Source organism: Benincasa hispida, chromosome 1 (assembly GCF_027475165.1).
Source record: "Benincasa hispida cultivar pf3 chromosome 1, pf3_genome.v1.1, whole genome shotgun sequence".
Lineage (NCBI taxonomy): Eukaryota > Viridiplantae > Streptophyta > Magnoliopsida > Cucurbitales > Cucurbitaceae > Benincasa > Benincasa hispida.
The window spans coordinates 56,508,330-56,530,525 of NC_143478.1; the positions used below are offsets into that span (position 1 = coordinate 56,508,330).

At 33.2% G+C, this 22,196-nt stretch overlaps 1 protein-coding gene across 1 annotated transcript; it reads right to left on the bottom strand.

Moving 5' to 3' along the window:
• Window positions 1–12,742: 12,742 nt before the first annotated feature.
• LOC120074394 (B12D protein) lies at window positions 12,743–16,309 on the bottom strand. The gene is made up of 3 exons (XM_039027509.2): window positions 16,161–16,309; window positions 14,591–14,679; window positions 12,743–13,111 (listed from the first exon to the last, which is right to left on the bottom strand). The coding sequence occupies exons 1-3, from the start codon at window positions 16,182–16,184 to the stop codon at window positions 12,964–12,966; spliced, it is 261 nt and encodes an 86-aa protein (XP_038883437.1). The 5' UTR covers window positions 16,185–16,309; the 3' UTR covers window positions 12,743–12,963.
• Window positions 16,310–22,196: the final 5,887 nt, after the last annotated feature.

Consider the following 22,196-nt stretch of genomic DNA (forward strand, 5'->3'; position numbering starts at 1 on the left):
TGAACTTGAACATTTGAATTGAATTATTTGAGGAAGTTTCTTTTGAAGTTTATATTGAATCAATGAATTTATGGTGGTTGTATTTTAATGTCAATACTAAATTTCACAAAGATTACATGTTTTTTATTATTAAATTTTTATTAACTGATTTGATATAATATATTTAGAATTAGTTCACTTTTTTAAATATGAAGGTTTATTGATCCACAAAAATCAAATAGAGAATGAGAAGATAATGAATAAGGAAGTAACGGAAAAAACAGTTAAATTTAAAAATTAAAAAAAAAAAAAACCGGTGACCTAACCCGGAAATTTTGGGTTGGGTTGGGTTGACCCTAAAAAAAACACTCATAGGGTTCATTATTAGCCAACCCGAATTTTTGGGTTGGTCCACAAAACTCTTCCAACTCGACCCAACCCGGACTATGTACACCCCTAATGGTGATATGTTGAATTTTATTATGTGCTACATATGGTTTACATGTATTCAAGCTATTTTTTCTTGAATGGTTTGTCATCATCAAAAAGGGGGAGATTGTTGGCTTTTTGGCTCTTAATCTCAAATTAATTAATTTTAATTAATTAATTAATCAATGTTTTGATGATAACAAACTGAATTTTTAATTATTGAAAATTTTAGTGTTTTAATATATCTATGGCGTAGAGCTCGGAACAACAATTCCAACACCTCTTGAATCACTCAAATTGGAGCTAAAATGAAGACGATATGACCGAAACAAATCTATAGAGAAAATACTAGATGACGTGGCATAATCAGACCATTTGCATGTAGACATGTGGCAGTATATTGGTTGAATGGTGGATCATTAAGAGATTAACCTATGATGGACTTTTGATTTTTGGATTGATTTAAAAAAATGAAATTTAAAAGAAATTTAAAAGGAAAATAAATTTAATATTATTTTATGTTTGTGTCTAACGACTACTTTTTTACACATGGTATGTTTTTTTTATTGATTTTAAAAAGAATGAATTTAAAAAGAAAATGAATTAAAAGGAAAATAAATTTAATATTATTTTATGTTTGTGTCTAACGGCTAGTTTTTGACACATGGTATGTTTTTTATTTTTTGGATTAATTTTTAAAAAAAAGGAATTTCAAAAGAAAAGGAATTTAATATTATATTTTGTTTGTATCTAACGACTAGGTTAGTTTAAAATCTCCACCATTAATTTTTCTTTTCCAAATCTAATAGTCCAATTTAAATTCAATTTTTTTTCCTTTCCATCTCTATATAAACCATCTTCCTCTCCAAATTTTGTACTAACCAATTTTACATTTCATGATCCTCCAAAACTCAAAAGTCTTCATTGTTGCTCTCTCTAAGCTCCCAATTTTTTTCTTTTCATCTTATTCTTGAGAGTGTTATTGTATTGTAGGGATAAATTTGTTGAGTACTTAAACTTGTAAATCCACTCTTGTGAGAGTTTTATTGTGTTCTTCAAAAATTCCAATATTTGTAACGGTTTGATTCTAAATCGTGGAAAGGATTGGGTTTGCTCTTGAATTCATAAAAGGAGCGGTGGTGTAACGGTTGGGCTCTAATCTGTGGAAAGAGTCGGAAAGATTTTATTCAAATTTCCAAGAGGCGCTTGGAAAGTGGAGTAGGTCGAGTTTGACCGAACCACTATAAAAATTACGGTGTCTTCTTCTCTAACTCTTTCCTTTTTATTTTTGTAATTAATTTAAGAAATTTATTGTATGTTTTAGTTTGTTCTTATTTATTTGCTAAAATTTGATAGAATTAAATTAACACACTTTTTGTCATCTTATTTGTTGCATAAATTGAATTTTTCTTATTATTTATAAAAAGTATATTAATTAGTTTAATTGGGTTAATTTTTTTTTAAAAAAAAAGTTTATTTAAACCCTATTCGCCCCCCTCTAGGGTTGCTAATCGATCAAAAAATAATTAAATAAATCTTGTATATACATATAGTATGCCATTTAGATTTAAAATTTCATCGTAGGAAGCATGCAACATGCATTGAAAGTATGTTATAAATTGTTATAATATATAGTATGCATGTTAGAGTTTCTTATATTTAATATAAGTGTTATATTAGATATTGAATGCCTGTATTTTGTGGATGTTTAGCATGTCTAAAGTTTTATAAGCTATTATAAAATTGGGTTAGATATTTAAAATCCATACGAAGAACAGTTGCATGCTCACGTAGGTTAACCACGTGTTTTAATAGTTAAAATAGGTTGTTAAACTTGTAAAACTATGTTACAAACTCAACCGGTATATAATCCTATCAAAGGTTGGGGGTATTTAAGTTGACGGTCTACGAAACACCTCCTATTTGTGGATTATGGCCGAATAATTGAGCATTGGTAACCAATTTTATGAGTATTCGTGAGCGATGTGAGGTAATAAAAGGGTTTATCACCTAGACATCGTAGGTTTAAGTCCATTTATAAGTGTTATACTTCCACATAGACTTGGGGTTGTTTTTATTAGCCGGAAGAGAACCTAAGTATAATTTTACCCAAACATTAGAATACTTCAGTGGTAGTGAATAACTTCTATATGATAGAGTTATTAGAAAACTTCAGCGAGAGATTAATAACCTACACGGTATGTTATTCTTAGCTCCTGTGTCCCTAAGAGTTCACAGTCTGGATTTAAGCGGTACTTCGTGTCACCCTGGAAATGACCTCCCTTCGGAAAGTATTTTTTAGCTTAAATTTAGACTCTGGTGAATAAGGGGAAGTTGTTCGAACAAAAATCAATGCTACGATTTCAACTGCCACATCTCCACATAGTTCACCCCGTGAGATTCATATAGTTTCGTGTCACCCTGGAAGTGACCTCCCTTCGGAAAGTGGATGTACGCGTCAATATCAAGAGGAAGTAGTTCATAGTAAGTGGGTGAAAGAAATGTATCAACATATCCTACGGTCTCCTCCGTTAGTTTGAACCGTGCGATTCCTATGGCTATCCCTACGAAGGGTTGTAACATAGGATTCAGAACAACCCAGACTTCAGTAAAATGAATAGGGTCTTATAGTTCTGTTTTGAGTATTGTCTTCTATTTCGAAGGCATACTCATACTGTTCTGTAAAATCCGAAAATGGCGGGTCTACACTTACAAAATTTTTAAGTGTTAATAATGTCTGACCAAAAGCGGTATCTAAAAATAACTATCGGAATATGAGTTATTCTGGAGGTAGTATTTAGTCAAGAATATCTTGATGTAGTATCGTTGCAAAATAATAATCTTGGGTACATTATTAAATTTGCTAAAACTTGATTGGATTTAAAATTTTAGAATGACGAGTTTAATAATACAAGTGTTGACATCGGATAAACTAGTCGGGGATAATTATGTGAATTAGAAACCAAATTTGAACACGATACTTGCGATAAACGACTTACGATTTGTCTTAACTGAGGATTGTCCTCCCATTCCTAGCTCTAACACAAATCGAAATGTTCGGAATGTATATGACAGATGGGTCAGGGCTAATGATTAAGCCCGTGCTTATATCCTTGCCAGTTTATCTAATGTGTTAACAAAAAAAGCATGAGGATATGAGTACTACCAAAGAGATTATGGAATCTCTACGAGGGATGTTTGGATAACTATCCTTCACCCTGAGGCATGATGCTATTAAATACGTTTACAACAGTCGCATGAAAGAGGGGACCAATGTTCGTGATCATGTCCTGGACATGGTGGTCCACTCTAATGTGGTAGAAGTAAACGGTGTTGTCATAGATGAGAGAATCATGTTGGTTTTATTCTAGAATCTCTTCTGAAGAGTTTTCTGCAATTCTGAATGCATTAAAGAATAAAATTGAATGCAACTTGACTACTCTAGAATGAGCTACTAGCTTACTAGACAATGTTGAGAACAAAGGGTTTGGTGCCAAAAGTAAATGTTACTATTGCCAAGAAGAGAGGAATATCCTCCAAGCTTGATGTTGACTCTTCTTCGAAGAGTAAGAGTATTCGTGTGAAGAAGGGCAAAGGGAAAGGAAAGAAGAAGCCTACTGAAAAGAAAGGCAAGGATAACGTTGTAGACAAAGGAAAATGTTTCCACTACAACAAAAACAAAAGACACTAGAGGAGACACTGACCTCAGTATCTTGTCAAGAAGAGAGCAAAGAAAGGTAACCAGGCTAATTACCATTTGCTCAGCTCATTTAATGGGAGAAGTTGCTACTTTTTTTTACTTGTTTTGTGAAATCTTGTAAAGAACAAATTGTAAATATTTTTGTGATAAATGAAATGTTCATTTTCAAAAATTATGTTTGTTCTAGCAACCTCTGTTAAGAATCAAATTTTTAAAAGTAATTTGCAAATATTCAGATATTTAAATGGCTAGATCAAAGTATAGAAAGTTTAAAGATTTCTAGATCTCACTGTTAACAAAGAGTTGTTGAGACAGGTCAGATGTGTCTTACTCAAAGAGTTGAGAGTACCTTAATGTAGTGGGAGGAAAGTGTGCTTCTTGGCCATTATTGAGATTAAGATGCAATTCTTAAAACTATATTGTATACTAACAATGTTTACAATGATTCTCTTAGTTAAAGTGTTTAAGAATTACCTAGTAGGACTAGGAATACAAGATAACCTAGGGCAACTGGGAGAAATATCGGGTATAGAGATTCCGAATGATAAAAGATGGGTATGGAATGCCCTAGTTTATTGTATTTCTCTGTAAAACTCAGAAACACAGTCTTATATATCGGATGTATAAGTTACCACTGGAGTTTTAGTCCAAGTGAGAGTTTGTTGAGTTTTATGTCCTAAAACTCGTGGTATGTAAACAATGGAACTTATTCTGAAAATTCAATGAAGGTATTATTGAATAGATCGATTGTTTGATAGAAATCCAATAAACCTAAAAGTCCCTTAACTATTAGATGGGTACTTGAACTTTATATGGAGACATAAAGGTGGATCCGATTCGAGTAAATAGTCAAAATGATCTATAATATATGAATAAGGTTGAGTACCACTCTGTAGTTATTACAAGGAGTTGTAAAGTGCTACAAACGAAGGATCCTAATTCGTTAATGTCCACGAGTAGGGGTGTCCTTGTGCAAAAGAGTTTGTACAAGATCGGACCACTAAATGAGTCACTCTTACTTTATAATGTTGTTTACTATTTAAGACTGACTGTTTCAAAGTGATGACCTAGATAACTTGACCTTAATCCTAAGCTAATTATGAACTCCTGTTTATTCGAGATTGCCCTTATATTTGTATAGGTGAGGGTTGGCTCAACAGCGCCGGCTCAATAAGACTCCCATTTCAGGGGTAAGACTAGATAGATAGCTAGGGACATAGGGTGGAAAAGGGAATTTACTCCTACCCGCTTTTAGGGAAGTAGAGAGGTTGTTCCCTTAAGTGTTGATTCTGGGGCTTGAATAAGGGATCCCGCCCTCTCATTTGGCATGAGAGGGACTCATTTTTGTTGATTGGATCACAAAAAAAAATTTCATTAGGGGATCAGTGGGGACTTAAGGAACAAGAGGTAATTTCGGGGGTAAAAAAGAGATTTGACCCAGTCGTTATTACGAACAATCTGTGAAAGGGTTAACTTACTAACCATGGTTATATCGATTGGACATAATATATCTACAGTGAGGAGAGTTCAACTATGGGTTTTAGTAGAGTGACCCATTAGTTAATGAATGGGGGTTAGATCGGTCTAATGAGTTTAACCGATTAATCTCGGATCGTTGAAGCCCATGATCTGTAGGTCCATAAGGTCCCCCTACTAGCTCGAAAATGGATTAGCTCTAGAGTAGCGTGATAAGTTAATTTGAAATGTTCAAATTAGAATCAAACAAAATTGGAGAAAATATATTTAAATATGATTTAAATATATGAAGATGAATTTGTGTAAAAATTAATTTAATATTGGATATTAAATTAATTAGAATTATTTAAATTGTTTAAATAATTATTTATTAATTTTATTAGAAAATTAATTTATGAAATTAATTTGTAAAATTAATAAATTTTGATTTTAGAAATAAAATATGATTTAAAATCAAAATGGATTTTGAAAATAAAATTACACAAAAAAAGGAAAAATGGGTTTTTCCATCTTCATCTTCAACTAGCTAATTAGGAACCCACCACCTTCAAGCTTCAATAACTTCAACATGAACTGCATCCCATGCAGCAAATCTCTTTGCATGATAGTCTACAATATATTGAAGAGATTGGAGTGAAGTTAAGATTGATGAACTGATAGAATTTTTCCTGAAAAATTCTTGAGAAGAAGGTGTTCTTCAATGGGTTGGTTCAGTGAGCTTTCTCCAAATTTTCTTTGATTCTAGCTTATTTTGAGTCCCACGACTCAATCTAGACACCAAGAGGATAGTAGGAAAGATCTTGTGATGGTCTACACAAGGATTTGGAGGATTTAGCAACTGAAAATAGTGATTTCAATGGTTCGGCCAAGGTATGTTCTTGAAACCCATAAACTCTGTTTTAGCATGTTTCTTTTATGTCAAAATTAATCAATTAGAGTACTTATGGATCTTGATGTCTTCCTCTGTGTACTAGTGTCGATCCAATAGGAGAAGCACTAAGTAGGGGTGCATCGTCAACTCCACGATGGAGGCCGAGTATGTAGCGGCATATGAAGCTGCTCAGGAAGTCATTTGGCTCAGGAAGTTCTTGACTGATCTGGAAGTTGTTCTAGACATGTCTAGGTCCATCACCCTCTATTGCGACAATAGTGGTGTTGTGGCGAACTCCAAGGAGCCCAGAAGTCGCAAGCGCGGCAAACATATAGAGTGGAAGTATCATCTCATCCGCGAGATAGTGCATCATGGGGACGTGATAGTCACGAAGATCGCTTAGGAGCACAATGTTGCTGACTCGTTTACAAAGGCTCTCACGGCTACATTTTTTTAGGGTCACCTTCAAAGCATGGGTCTACGGGACCGCTTGCGGCTGGACTAGGGAAATTGGGAGATTTTTTTGTACTAGGCCTTAGTGCTCTAGTTTATTATTTTGTACTTGTTGTATTGTACACACCACTCGCATTTGGGCAAGTGGGAGGTTGTTTGGGATGATGCTCTAAACTCTTGTTGGGTTCTATAGTTTGTAAATACAGTATTGAACAAACGCTTGTGATGTAATAATATATGATATTTTTCTTCACTATGGTCTATGAAACATCAGATGTTTTAATTGCTTTACCACAAACCAATAAACTAAGATCCTTGGTTATCATTGTAACTTAAGCATGTATGTGGAGACATACAAGTGGATCATACCTTAAGTGAAAACCAAAATAGTCTATAGTATATGGATATAGGAGGGAAACCTTATCTTGGTAACGCTACGGATGTGGCCCGCTTTGTAGAATAGTTACAAGCATTGTGACTTGCTACAGATAGTCTGATCCTGATCATTCATGTGGAGTCATGCGAGCGGGGGCGTCTTATACAAAGGAGTTTGTATAAGACCAGACCACGAAGTGTTATAGTCTCATTATATAACGTCATTCATGACAGAGACTTTACTTCACTAAGATGACCATAGGTAACATGACCTCAATCCTGAGTGAGTTAGGAACTCCTGCCTTTGAGAGCGGTCATTTGATTTGCATGGGTGCAAGTGGTTCGATTGCCAACTCAAGCCTACCACTTTGGGGATTCGTCTTATTTGAGAGCTGGAAACTCAGTTATACAAGATAGAATTCACTCCTTCCCCGAAGTAGAGGTAAGTAGATAGATTGCTCCCTTGAGGGCTGATTCTGGGGCTTGAACGATATGGCGCCACACAACTTCTCATAGCTCGAGAGGTGTCTACACATAGTAGGACTATGTTGTATTGTTCATTAGAGGGATCAGTGGTACTTAAGGAGTTAAATGTAACTATAGGAGCAAAACGGTAAATTGGTCCAGCTGTACTTACGAGCATCTGTGAAGGGTTATCGTACTGTTGATTGGTTATATTTGATGGGCACAAAAATATATCTGTGGTAAGAAGAATGCAGTTTTCGATCTTTAGTAGAATGTCTGGCAGTTAACGGATGGTGGATTTCGTGGCTAAAGAGTTTAGTTAGCTATTCACGTACCGTTGGAGCTTCAAGCCACAGGTCCATAAGGTCCCCTTGGTAGCTCAATGGATTCAAGTTGAGAATCAGTTTTTGGGTCAGTTTGAAGTGTTCAATTGACTAGAGGGAGTTTGATTATATATGATATGATTAAACTGATAAATTATATATGATATAGTTGACATGATATATGAGATACATTAATTGGAGGAAAAGGATATAAATATTATTTATATCTAGTGGAGGAGAAAAGAACTATGATTTATATGTTGCATATGATGGGATATTAAACTATAATTATAAATATAATATGAATATATTTATTTTAATTAAACAATTATGAGATAATTTTTGGTGGTTTTTCTCTATAACTGCACAAGATAGTGGGAGGTTACATTCAATTTTCATAACTAGAGGATAAAATTAAAATAGATTTCATTTTACAAAGAGATCGGATAATCGCCTCACGATTAGTACACTGCCCATCGTCTAGTTAACAAGAGTATACATGATAGCTCTAATTTTACTAAATGATCGTATACACGCGTAACTTTCCCAAACGATCGCATAGTTTTTTCTAAACGATCGCGCGCACAAGCAATTTACCTAAATGATCAGTCCCGTTTTATTAAATGATCGTGCACCTTTTGCTAAACGATCAAACACCCGTCTATACGATAGACACAAAATCTCTCCCACTTGCTTGGTCATGGTAAACAATCGTAGTTTCCTCCTCCCCTCTACCAAATCCAATAGAGCCCATACCTCCTGGATTCTCACTCCGAGATTACTGAGGTTATTGAGTGGTGGTATCCTCTTGCTGCCTGTTCGTGTAAAAGACCATTCGATGGTGAGCGACAACGAGATTTGGTAAATGATAGACTTGACGACCACAGCGACAGCGAGAGTTGCTGTTCCTTGACGAGAGCGAGATTTAAAGAGAAGAAGAGTTCTTCAAAAGGTATGTCTCTCAGTCCTTTTTGATTTAATTGTTCAAAGCATGCCATAATTTATTTGTAGATGCATAACTTGTTGTTTGATTGTGAATGCAGTATTTCTGTCACAATTTATTTAGAATAATCTTGCTTCCACTCATCGTTACTTTTTGATAAGATTTCCTTCATAATGAACTATGGAACAATTTAATTGCATGGATTTTGTTAAGTCTATGATAGAATTAGATTAATCTACATAAGATCTCCAAGACTTTTTCCTTGGAATTTTATTACATAATCTCTCATTTATCTCATTACTAAAATTTCCTATCAAATCTTGTTTTATTATCAATTAGTTTCTTTTAAGACAAACAACCTCCCCCCATCCCCCACCCATTTGTTACAATTAGGAATTCAATAGTTAAACCTTGTAAATTAATAGAGGTTCCTTCTGGATCAACCTCTTACTCCGCTATAACTATGTGTTAGTTTTAGTTGTTGTTTGAGCATCATAAATTTCATTTGTTTTGGGTTAGATTGAACAAACGACACAGATTTTATCCCGAACAAAAGGTTATAATATTCTAATGAAAGATTATAGTCTTTCAACAATGGATAATTGTGATAATATGTTTGCTAAAGTGCAAATAACGAAGAGTATAATATTTTTATTAAACATTCAAACTGATGTTGCTAAATGTTTGAAGTCATGTTTGAAAGATCCATCTTGGATTTGGCACTTGAGACTTGGACATTTAAACTTTGATGGCTTGAGACTATTAGTAAGGAAGAATATGGTGAAAGGATTGCCATATGCCAAACATCCAAATCATTCTTGTGAAGGTTGTCTTTATGGCAAGCAATCAAGGAAGAGTTTTCCACAAGAATCTTCTTCAAAAGCAAGGAAACCCTTAAAGTTAGTTCACACTAATTTGTGTGAACCAATCAAACCAAGTTCTTTCTTTGAGAATAATGATTTCTTATTATTTATTGATGATTTCAGCTGAAAAAGGGTTTATTTTTTCAAGAAAAAATCAAAGGTATTTGGCATGTTCAAGAGATTTAAAGAGTTTGTTAAAACAGAAAGCGGTTATTACATAAAAGCTTTAAGATCAGATAGGAAAAGAGAATTCACTTCAAATGAATTCAAGGATTTTATACAGAAAATAGAATTTGTCAGCCTATGACAGTTCCATGGACTCTTCAACAAAATGGTGTTGTTGAGAGAAAGAATAGAGTGATACTTAATATGGCTTAAAGCATGTTGAAGAGTAAGAAAATGCCAAAAGAATTTTGGGCACAAGCTATTGAATATGTTGTGTACTTGTCTAATCGTTCCCCTACTAGAAGCTTGGTGAACAAAATGCCTCAACAAGTATAGACAGAAAGAACACCATCCATTGCTCATTTGAGAGCATTTGGAAGTATTGTTTACGCGTATATACCTAATCAAAAGCGTAGAAAGCTCGATGATAAACGTGAAAAGCATATTTTTGTTGGCTATGATGCAAGCTCAAAAGGATGCAAGCTTTATAATTCTATTACAGAGAGGATAGTGGTAAGTAGAGATGTTGTGTTTGATGAGGAAATAACATGGAATTAGATTGATGACCAAAATACTACAAGCTTTTATTTTCCCTGATGATGATGATGAGTTTAGTAATATTGCTTCTCCATTAACACCACCTACATCACTAATCACTCCACAACAAAGCATACCTTCATCATCTGTAAGCTCAAGTGAGGAACCTCGTGGTATGAGAAGTTTATGAGACATACATGATGAAACTAAATAATTAAATCAAAGTTTTAATAATCTTACTCTTTTTTGTCTATTAGATGACAGTAAACTTTTGAATTTTGAATAAACTTCGTAAGATGAAAAGTGGAAGACCGCTATAAATGAAGAGATAAAGCCCATAAAAAAAATGATACGTGGGGACTTTCTACTCTTCCAAGTGGAAAGAAAGCAATAGGTGTTAAATGGGTGTTCAAGACAAAAAGAAATGGAAAAATAGAAGTGGAGAGACATAAGGTAGGATTAGTTGCAAAATGCTATTCTCAAAGAAAAAACATTGATTAGAATGAAGTATTTGCTCCCTTTTGCTCATTTTGAAGCAATAAGGTTGTTAGTTGCACTTGCTGCTCAAAGTAAATGAAATATCTTTCAAATGGATGTCAAATCAGCATTCTTGAACAGATATTTTGAAGAAGAAGTCTATTTAGAACAACCTCTTGATTATGCTGTGAAAGGTATAGTAATCTATCACTGTCTTTCGATAGTAGAAGAAGAAGCTGAAGAAGAATGTTGTCTATTACTCATATACAGCGATAGTAGTCTATCACTGTCTTTCACGATAGTAGAAGAAGAAGCTGAAGAAGAATGTTGTCTATTACTCATATACAACGATAGTAGTCTATCACTGTCTTTCACGATAGACAACGATATAACACTATCGTTGTTCTATGATAGACAACAATAGTAGTCTATATTAGAAAAAGAATAAAAAGTATTGTATCATTATCTATTAGTGATAGACACTGATAGATAACGATGATCAATAGGTACACGAGGAACAATTGGTTAGATGATGCTATAACTACATTCAATTTGATGGTGTCAAGTGAAAAAAAAAAACTAAATGTTGTCCACTGATAGACAACGATAGACTACTATATTTGTCTATCAATAGACAATCATAGTAAAGAAGAAAAAAACTATCACTGATAAGCAACAATAGACTACTATCATTGTCTACTACGATAGACAACAGTAATGCTATCACTGTCTATTGCAATATATAGCAACATAGTAGTTTATCGCTGTCTATCGTGATATATAGTGATAGACTACTAGAAAAAGGCATTCGGTGGAGGTCGTGTGTCATCCGAGGTTTTAGCGCGAGTTTGAAAGGTATTTTTGACCTTTTTAATGGGTTGTATGGATTTTGCTATATTTGAAAATAGTTTGGCCTGATTTCCTATATTTAAAAATAGCCTTTAATGTTTTTGGAGTTTTCCAATTTTGGGTTGAGCCAAACTTTTTGCTACATTTGCAAAAGTTAAAAAACGATAGATAGAAGAAATTTTAATAATTCTTTAAACTAACTCTATATCACAACAAAACAAAATTAATAATAATATTTACCATACTCAAACAAGCAACATTAGTTATAATACAATTAAAGTCACGGTACAATATACCAATTGTATAAATTATATTATTTAAATAAAGTATATCAGTTGATTGATATACAAAATATAAAATACGTTTTATCGATATACCAAAATATAAAGTATATTAACATGCTCATACACGGACAAGGATAAAACTGAAATAACAAAAAATATGGAAATCAGGTTTAAATTTTTTTGTTATATTTTAGAAAACCATTATTAAGTTTGTAAATACTCTTAACTATCCATTGCAATTTTTTTAAATTTTAATTAGTGCTTTAATTTAGAGATTAATTTTCAATTTATGCGTGTATGAATAAAATGAGATTGACATGTCAGCCATCCACTTAAACAACAATCTTGCCACATTTCATTAGATTTAAGTTAAATTAGGGACTATTTAGAATCACTAATTTGACAAAAAGTATCACTTTTAAAATTTTAGGAACCAAAAAGATGTCGACTTCAAATTTTAGGACAAAAATACATTTTGTCCAAAAAAAAAAAAAATAATAACTCTACTTTAACACTTAATCTAATGTAGGAGTTAGAAAGATCACTCTCAATGTTTAAATTCGAAAAGGAATACGGTTGAATTATTTTTATATTGGCAGAAACAGGAACGTATATGAACATAGGAAATTACTATTATTTCAATGTGTTGGCCAGCCAACTTACATTTATGGAGGAGAAAAAAGGGACAAAGCAAAGCAAACAAAACAAAAAGTAGAGAATATAACAAGGAATAAAAGAAAATGTGACTAATTAAGTTGAGTATGTCAATCGAAATTATTTGTCTTGAGAAAAAAAGTGATTAATATTTGGCATGATCTCGGGTGGGCGTGTTCGAAGGAAACGTCGTAGGCTGTGCTCTGAATACTTCTCTCCTTCTTCTTCATTCTCCAACACTCCCATTTTACGGTGCGCTTTGTTCACTCTACAAAAATAAATTACGACATTTCTTTTTTATATTACACATATTAAATTAAATGGGTCCTCTCTTAACGTTTCTTTTTCTAAATATATATGGTAATAATTTAGACAATAAATTAAATCTAAGCAATCAATTTTAATCTTTTTGGTCATTTTCAATTTTACCCTTATGTAATATTAAAGAATTTTCAAAAGCAAAGTACAAAATAAAGGTTAAAAAAAGCTAGTGAATGAGATTGAGAATAACTTTTATTAAGAAAAGAAAAGAAAAAAAAAACAACTTATTCAAACAAACTTTACTTTTGGATTTTATTAGGAATAATATAATGAAAAGATTTTAATGAGATGCACATAACCTTTACAAGTCTCAATTAATATTTTTCATTAACTTTTAATTATTTCTATGAGTTACAAAATTTTAATTATGGTAGATTTTGTAACTAGTACTATGTTAAATCCTATGAATAGTATTAGCGTCTTTTTAAAACATTTGCTCATCTCTATTTTTTCCCGTTTATTTGTTCTCTAAATTGTTTTTCTTATAGAGAAAGAAAAAATACCATTAATCTTTATACTACATACCACAATAGAAATAATAGATTTTTTTATTTAAATAAAAAATTTTCAAGAAAGTGAAACATTGTGAATTGAAGTGATTATAATAATATTTTTTTTTTAAAAAAATAATAATAATTAAGACCATGTTTGATAACAAATGTGTTTTTTGTTTTTGTTTTTAAAAATTAAGTTTATGGATACTACTTTTACTCCCAAATTTCTTTTTTTGTTATCTACTTTTTACTAGGGGTATACATCGGTCGGTCGGTGTCGGTTTTGGGAGAAAACCAACTAAAAAAAGAGTGTGAAATTCGCCCGTACATCTGTCAGTTTAGTCTGTTTGGTCTTTTTTTTAAGAGGAACCAAGGTGAATGAAAATTAAAGATGAATTGATGTGTTATTGTTAAGTTAATAAAATTAGCAACTTTTTAAATTTTAAATCAATCATTTTTTTTATGAAAAAATTTAAATAAATCATACGATGGTTTGAAAATTAAGCAACATAAAAAATAATAATAAATCAATACTAAAATAGTAGGCTTGGGCTTGAGTTGATGGTAATGGACTTGTTTTTATACTTATTTTTAAAAAAATAAAAACAAATATATATATACACGTCGGTCGGTCCAATTTTACTTCAGGAACCAACCAAGCAACCCATAGACCTGACCGACCGACTTTAATTTGGTCGGTTTTGATCGCTTGGATCGGTTTTCTATTCTTTTATGTATACATCTACTTTTTATTAATAGATTAAAAAACTAAGATAAATTTTGAAAATTAAACAAAAAAAATTACTTTTTAAAAATTGTTTTTACTGGTAGAGTTTAGCTAGAAATTCAACCATTTATTAAAAAAAAAAATGCAGATCATTGAAATATATGAAAGAGTGCTAAGTTAAAAAAAAATTGAAAAATTTGAGTACCTGACGTCAGGATTTATCATAATGTTTCTGGTGAGTTGAAACACGCACATACTTGTCACAAATCCCATGGCCGCCAATAGCGGATAGACCTTCAATTGGAAATCACATAATAACTCATTTATCTCTTTTGAGAAAATTAAATATTTATAATATAAAAAAATAACTTTAAATAATAAGAACGCAGAAAATATTTATAATAATAGAAAAATATCACAGTTTAACTATGATAGATATTTAAACAGTAAAATGTTGTTATATTTGTAAATATTTTGATTCATTTTTTTATATTTAAAAATAATTCTGATAAAAATCTTTGTAAAAAATATTTATAATAAAAGTTGAAATTCCAACTCACTATCAAATCATGAGTTTTTTCATCCCTAAAAATTAGAATTATTTTTAACAATAAAAATACATAAAAATAAGAATAATCATGTTAATATTTGGGTTGAAGAAAAATAATATATCAAATACATATAAAATGTTGAAAGTCCAAATTGAAACCTAATACTTGGATTCAAAAGATAAGATTTTTCTTCCCACTCCCAAAACAATTCAACATTAATTTGATGGTTCATAAGACCAAATTATGCATTTAATTCATCATCAACTTCGATTGTATGGTTCCTAATAATTCCATGATGTGACTTTCAATTTTATGTAATAAGTCAACAATTTTTTATTTCATCTTTTCAAAATTTTTAAAGAAAACATTCATGAAATAGATATAAAATTAAAATTTCAAACTGTCATTAGTTCAATATTTATTATAATAATTAATTTTTAATAATTAATTTAATACGTCAAAGTCAATATAAAATTAAAAGTTTAGCTACATATTATACACTTATAAACAAAATATATACAAAACAAAGCTTGGAGACTATGCTCGCTTTGGCCTAAACTTGTAATTTAGGTTATTATTATTATTATTATTATATGTATATGTATATGTATTAGAGTGTACATAAAGGAACCGAAAATCAGTCGGTCGGTCAGTCGATTGTCGATTTTTCCATAAAAAAAACAAAAAAATAGAAAATCAACTGACTGACCGACATATATTAGTGTTTTTTTTAAAGAAAAAAATAAGTATAAAAGTAATCTCACTATCACCAACCTAAGTCCAAGCCTACTATTTTAATATTGATTTTTTTTATGTTACCTAATTTCTAAACACACTACATGATTCATTTAAACTTTCATAAAAAATTATTGATTTAAATTTTAAAAAGTTGTAAATTATGTTAACCTAATAGTAATACTTCATCAATTCATTTTTTTTTTCATTCATCTTGACTTTTTATAAAAAAACAAAAAAACCAAATCAACCGATCGTCGGTCGAATTTTACACTTTCTTTTTGTCAGTTTTCGGTGTCGATTTTCTCTTAAAATTGACATCGATCAACTACATCCCTATATGTATATATAGGATTAATTTAAGACACATGATTAAATGAGAGTAAAATGTAAAATAAGGGGAAACACAATAGTTATTATTATTGGGGAAGAAAGAAAGGTTCCAAAATAAAAACATGAAATATAAATAGAACAAGTTTTGGGGCTGACCTCTGGTTTGATCCAACGTCCCATTGGAAGACAGAGTGGATATAAGATCGAAACTGTTAACAAATTTAGCTTTGTGATTGGATGCTTTGATAATGAATTGTATGAATATATTTATAAACCAAAAGCAAAGGCACAAAAAATGGCCTTGGAGGTCAAGAAATTGAAAATGGAAAACCAAAAAACGGTGAAATTAATGATTATTTGATAGTTTTTGTGTTGTGTTTTGTTGTGCAATTCTGTGGGCTGTGTGTATGTCGACTTGAATTTTGACCTCATCCAAATTCATTAATAATATATTCCATAAAACCAGTGGCTTAGCCTCCTGTTTCTCTTGCCCTTCTCCTTTCTTTTTCTTTTGTTTTTCCTAAAACCTTCATTTTTGACTGTTTCTTGTTCTTCATTTCTCATCAATAAACCCACTCATCATAATAAAAGCCACCACAAAGTAGGGTGGTAATTTCTATTATATCTTCACACGTTCAATTATGAAAATTGAGTAAACTTGTACAAGTGTTAAAATCGACTTCTCAAATTTGTGTAATTATAGAAAGGATGACAATCGTATAAGTTTGAGGGTTCAATTTTTATCATAAAGGTCCACTTTCTGCAACAATTATAAAATTTAGGGTTCAATTTTAATACTTTTGTAGAAGTTTGAGTGCCTAATTTTTATAATTGAAAATTTGAGGATATAATACATGATGGTATTTATAAATTACCCTTTAATTCATTATTTGGTTCATATCCAATGCTTATTAATTCACTTTTTAACTCTTTCCATATGTATATATATTCATAATTTTGGGTTAAAAATTCTATCCAAAGTCAAAATTATGATTGAGAGTGGACTTTTTCATTTCTTAACTTTGACCCTAATTTATATATTGGGTTAAGATGGTGTAATTTTAAATTTTATCACTTTATAATCTAGAAGGTCGAGTATTTGGATGAAATTTAGACTTTTTTCTATTGGCAACTCATGATGGTTTAATTACACTTATCCTCAACCTCCCAAGTACCTGGATCCTTAGAGAACACAACTGAATCCTTATTTCTTCTATTGGCAAAAGTGTAATCGAAACATCATGAGTTGGTTCTATTCCTCACTCAATGAAGATAAAATGAGCGAAATTGTTGGCTATGAATCCGCCTTAGAAATCTGGGAAGCTCTTCGCATAGTCTATGAATCATCCTCCACTGCTCACATCATGGGACTCTGATCACAGTTGCAACGAATCAAGAAAGATGGACTCACCGTATCTCAATACCTAGCTCAAATCAAGGACGTTGCTAAAAAATTTGCTGCCATCAGTGAACCTCAGTCAAATCGAGACCATCTCGGCTACATCCTCGAAGGGTTGGGTAACGAATACAATCCTTTTGTAACTTCTATCCAAAATAGAACTGATCGTCCCTTTATTGCTAATGTTCGCAGCCTTCTTCTTGCACATAATTCCCGCTTGGAAAAGCAAACCACCTTAGACCAACTTCAACTTATTCAAGCCAATGTCGCTCATCTTTCTCTTAACTCTCAGAACAGAAGTCCACAGTGGCAACAGCATAATAAACCCCTCTTTAGATCTCCTTCACCTCTCTCAGGTATTTTTCCTAATCCCCCCCCCCCTCCCACTCCAACACGCCTGTGCACCTTCATTCTGTCCTTTACACTCCCTCCATCTCTTGCAATCTTATTAGCATTGGCCGTTTATGTTACAATAATCATGATTATGTCGAATTTTTTCATGACTTCTTTATGTGAAGGATCTTCGAACCAAGACTCCACTCCTTCGAGGCACACTTGATCACGGGCTCTACAAACTCTCTCTCTTTCTATAGCTGACTCAAGTCCATCCACTCCTTCCATACATCCCACTGCTCTTGTCTCAACTCTTATAGACGTCTCCCTGTGGCATCGTCGCTTGGGCATCCTTCAATTCCAATTGTTAAATCTGTCTTATCTAAATGTTGCTTGAAGTATTAAAAATAATGTTGTTCTTCCCTTTTGCATACACTGTCAAATGGTTAAAAGCCATCGGTTACCCTTTCCCACATTTGTCTCTCGTCCACTCTCCCCTTTTGAAATTGTGTATGTTGATGTATGGGGTTCTTCCCCTATAAATTCAGTAAATGGAGACAAATATTCTCTTCTCTTTATTGATGCTTTCTCCCAATTTACATGGATTTACACATTAAAAACAAAATCTGAAGTCCTCTCCCGTTTCACTAAGTTTCATGCCATGATTTCCACTCAATTCTCTACCCCTATCAAAGCCATTCAAACTTATGAAGGAGGTGAATTCTGAGCCCTCTCACCTTTCCTAGACAAACATGGCATTCTTCATCGTCTATCATGCCCTTACACCCCTCAACAAAATGGTACTGTCGAAAGAAAGAACAAACATGTTGTCGAAGTTGGACTATCCATGCTTGCTCATTCCTCTATTCCACATACATTTTGGCCCTTCGCTTTTCACACGACTACCTTTCTTATAAACAGAACACCCACCTCCATTCTCGAAAATAGGTCCCCCTATGAAGTTCTTTATGGTAAACTCCCGGACTATCATCTCCTCAAAGTCTTTAGATGTGCCTGTTTTCCCTTTCTTCGCCCTTTTAATAACAATAAGCTTTAATTCAAATCCCATGAATGCATCTTCTTGGGCTACACTTCCCTCTACAAAGGATACCTTTGCCTTCATCCCACCTCCGATCGAATCTATGTCTCTAGACATGTCATATGCAATGAAGTTACCTTTTTCTTTACAGCTACTACCTCAACATCCAATCCTTCACACTCGTCCCCTGCTTCTGTCATCTCCTTCCCTATCACCATCACCTCTCCCTCTACCACCTCCCTCGACCCCCCTACTACCACTCCTCATCACAACAGTGTTCACTATCAAGAATCACCCTTCACATCCTCCGAACCCACCCCTCCCAGTCCTTCCATCCTCCCTTCCTCCTCCCCTCATCCTTCACCAATCAACAACACCTCATCCTTGATCTTAATTCCCCTGCCTCTTCCTCAAATTCATCTAGCTCTCCCATTTCCTCTTATAGTCACTTTTCCTTACCATCCCCAGCTTCCCCACCATCTACCTCAACCCTCCCCAACCCCCCCGCCCCCCCTCTAACCAATGCTCATCCAATGATGATTCCCAAACCCAAGGCCTGGTTATCTATTGTCACTGATCTGGACACGACAGAACCAACTTCCTACAAGGAAGCTCTCCTATATCCCAAATGGCATCGTACTATGTTTGATGAGTATGAAGCACTCATTCGAAGCAACACATGGTCATTAATGCCTCTACCCTCAGATCGTAAAGTTATTGGTAACAAATGGGTGTTTTGACTCAAACACAATCAATCAGGTGAAATGGATCGTTTTAAGGCCCGACTAATCGCTCAAGGTTTCAGCCAAGACTATGGTATCGACTATTTTGAAACGTTCAACCCAGTCAAGCCTACTACAATCCGAATTATCTTATCCATTGCACTATCAAACAATTGGGCCATTCGACAACTTGATGTCCATAATGCATTCCTTAATGGTGATCTATCTGAAGAGGTGTACATCAAGAAACCGTCAGGCTTCATAAACCAACAATACTCAAATCATGTGCTACTCCTTCACAAGGCACTAAATGGCCTTAAACAAAGCCTCCATGCGTGGTTCTCGAAGCTAAGCATCTGTCTGATACAGTGGGGCTTCTACAACTCCAAGTCTAATACGTCTATATTCATCTTTCGAAGTGACAACTCTTTAATCATTTTTCTCATTTATGTTGATGATATTATTGTCACCGGCAACAACTCTTTTCTCACACAACACTTCATCAGCAATTTACATATTCAGTTTGCGCTCAAAGACCCTGGTGATCTATCCTTCTTTCTTGGTATTCAGGTTGCTCGCTCCTCCACTCTATTACATCTGTCTCAAACTAAATACATTCACAACCTATTGAATCGTGCCAACCTCTCTGACTGTAAGCCCATTCACTCCCCTATGGCCTTCGGCGCTACCTTGTCCCTCACTGATGGCCTTCCCCTGGAAAATCCTTCTAAGTACCGAAGTTTAGTAGGCGCCCTTTAATATTGCACACTCACCCAGCCTGATATCAGCTTCCGCGTCAATAAGCTGTGTCAATTTATGCACGCTCCAACTTTTTCACATCTCCAAGCGGCAAAACGGCTACTTTAGTATCTTAAAGGTACTGCCAACCAAGGTCTTCTACTGTCAAAATCCTTTGTTTTAGCCTTAACTTGCTACACTGATGCTGATCGAGCCAGCTGCCCGGACGATCGACAAAGTACAAGTGGTTTCTGCGTGTTATTAGGTTCCAGCTTAATCTCATGGTGCTCCTCTAAACAAAAAGTTGTATCAAGGTCTAATACTAAATCGGAATATCGAGGACTCTCCAATGTCGCTGCCGAATTACTATGGATTCAATCGGTCCTATCTGAAATTGGTATTGGTCCCCTCTCAACTCCTTTACTATCGTGTGACAATTTGAGTGCCACCTATATGGCTGCTAACCCCATGCTCCATAATTGTACAAAGCATCTCGAAATTGATCTCCATTTCCTTAGAGAGAAAGTGGCTACCAAACAGATCTCAGTTAGATTCGTTCCCTCTGACGACCAACTTACCAATATTATGACCAAGGCATTATCTAGTCCCCGGTTCCTCAACCTCAAAACTAAGCTTACAGTCACGACAGCTCTTCGTTCGCTTGCGGGGGATGATAAAATGGTTGTTGATTTTTAAATTACATTTCCTTTGTTTTTTCTTCTTTTCATTTTTTTCCGTTATAGATTCTTCTTCTTTCGTTTTTTCCTTTCTCTCTCTTGTCTGTTAATGTCTCTCCTATCAATATATGACAAATGGCACTCCATAAATAAATAAATAGTTGTACCAGGGCTCTCGATTTTGTGTCGAGTTGATTCATTTCCATCCTCTGCTTCCTTCCTTTTTTCTCCTCTTACAACATCTCATTTCTATAATTGTTTTTCTATTTTTTGAGAAATTATATTCATCATGTTTACTACTTTATAAATGGGAATCAACAATAGACTATACTCTAAAAATGTAATCATATCATGTAATCTTGTTAAATACGTTAAAATGTAATAAAAAAAAAGGTAAATAAAGAAGAAGATTATTAAAAGTAGACATCCATTATTTCACGTGTTAAAAGTGATTATTTTAACTCTTCGATAATGGCATGTACACCTCCCTTTTGAAGTTAGGTGTTCCAAATTTTATACCCGCTTGTTGTATAGAAAAGAAAATGACGGATGTGATAATTTTTACGTCAATAATAAATAAATGTAATTTGGACAAGAGGATTTCAAAGAAAACAATGGGCGACAGTATATGACGATCATAGGTGGGATGAAAGCACTATTAAGTATTAAGAACAATATTATTTACACCAACTTACATAATATTCTAATCATTATTTACATCAAGTTACCTATTGTAATCATAAGGAAGAGCAAAGATAAGAAACAACTTGATTGTCACATGTTTAAGATTAATTGGACTAAGGAACATTTATGAAGATTTGTCACATTCTTAGTTTGTGCCAAATTTTAACTAAAGAAAAATACAACGGATATTCATGTGACAACAACGATAAATTTATAATTCAGAGAATAGAAAATCTGCAAAATAAAGAAAAATAGCACTCATGCCAAAGTTAGAGATGGAAAATTTTAGAAATGAGAAGTTAGAAGTGTAAGTTCTAGATTAAGATTTACATCTCAAACCAAATTTCTTCGTATGGAGTTATAATGAAGTATTATAGGGAAAATGAGATAGAGTTTACTTTTTTCCTCTTATGATAAGGATGAGATTGATCTTTCTTAATTCTAATAAGTTAGGATTATATATGATAAAATAATTGATTGGCTGTCACTTGAACTTATTTGAATTAAATCCATTTTATCTAATATTTATCTTTCTTTATCATTTTTTTATTTTTAACCTATTTCGTTAGATCTAAATTCACCCATAACATCAGTAATAAT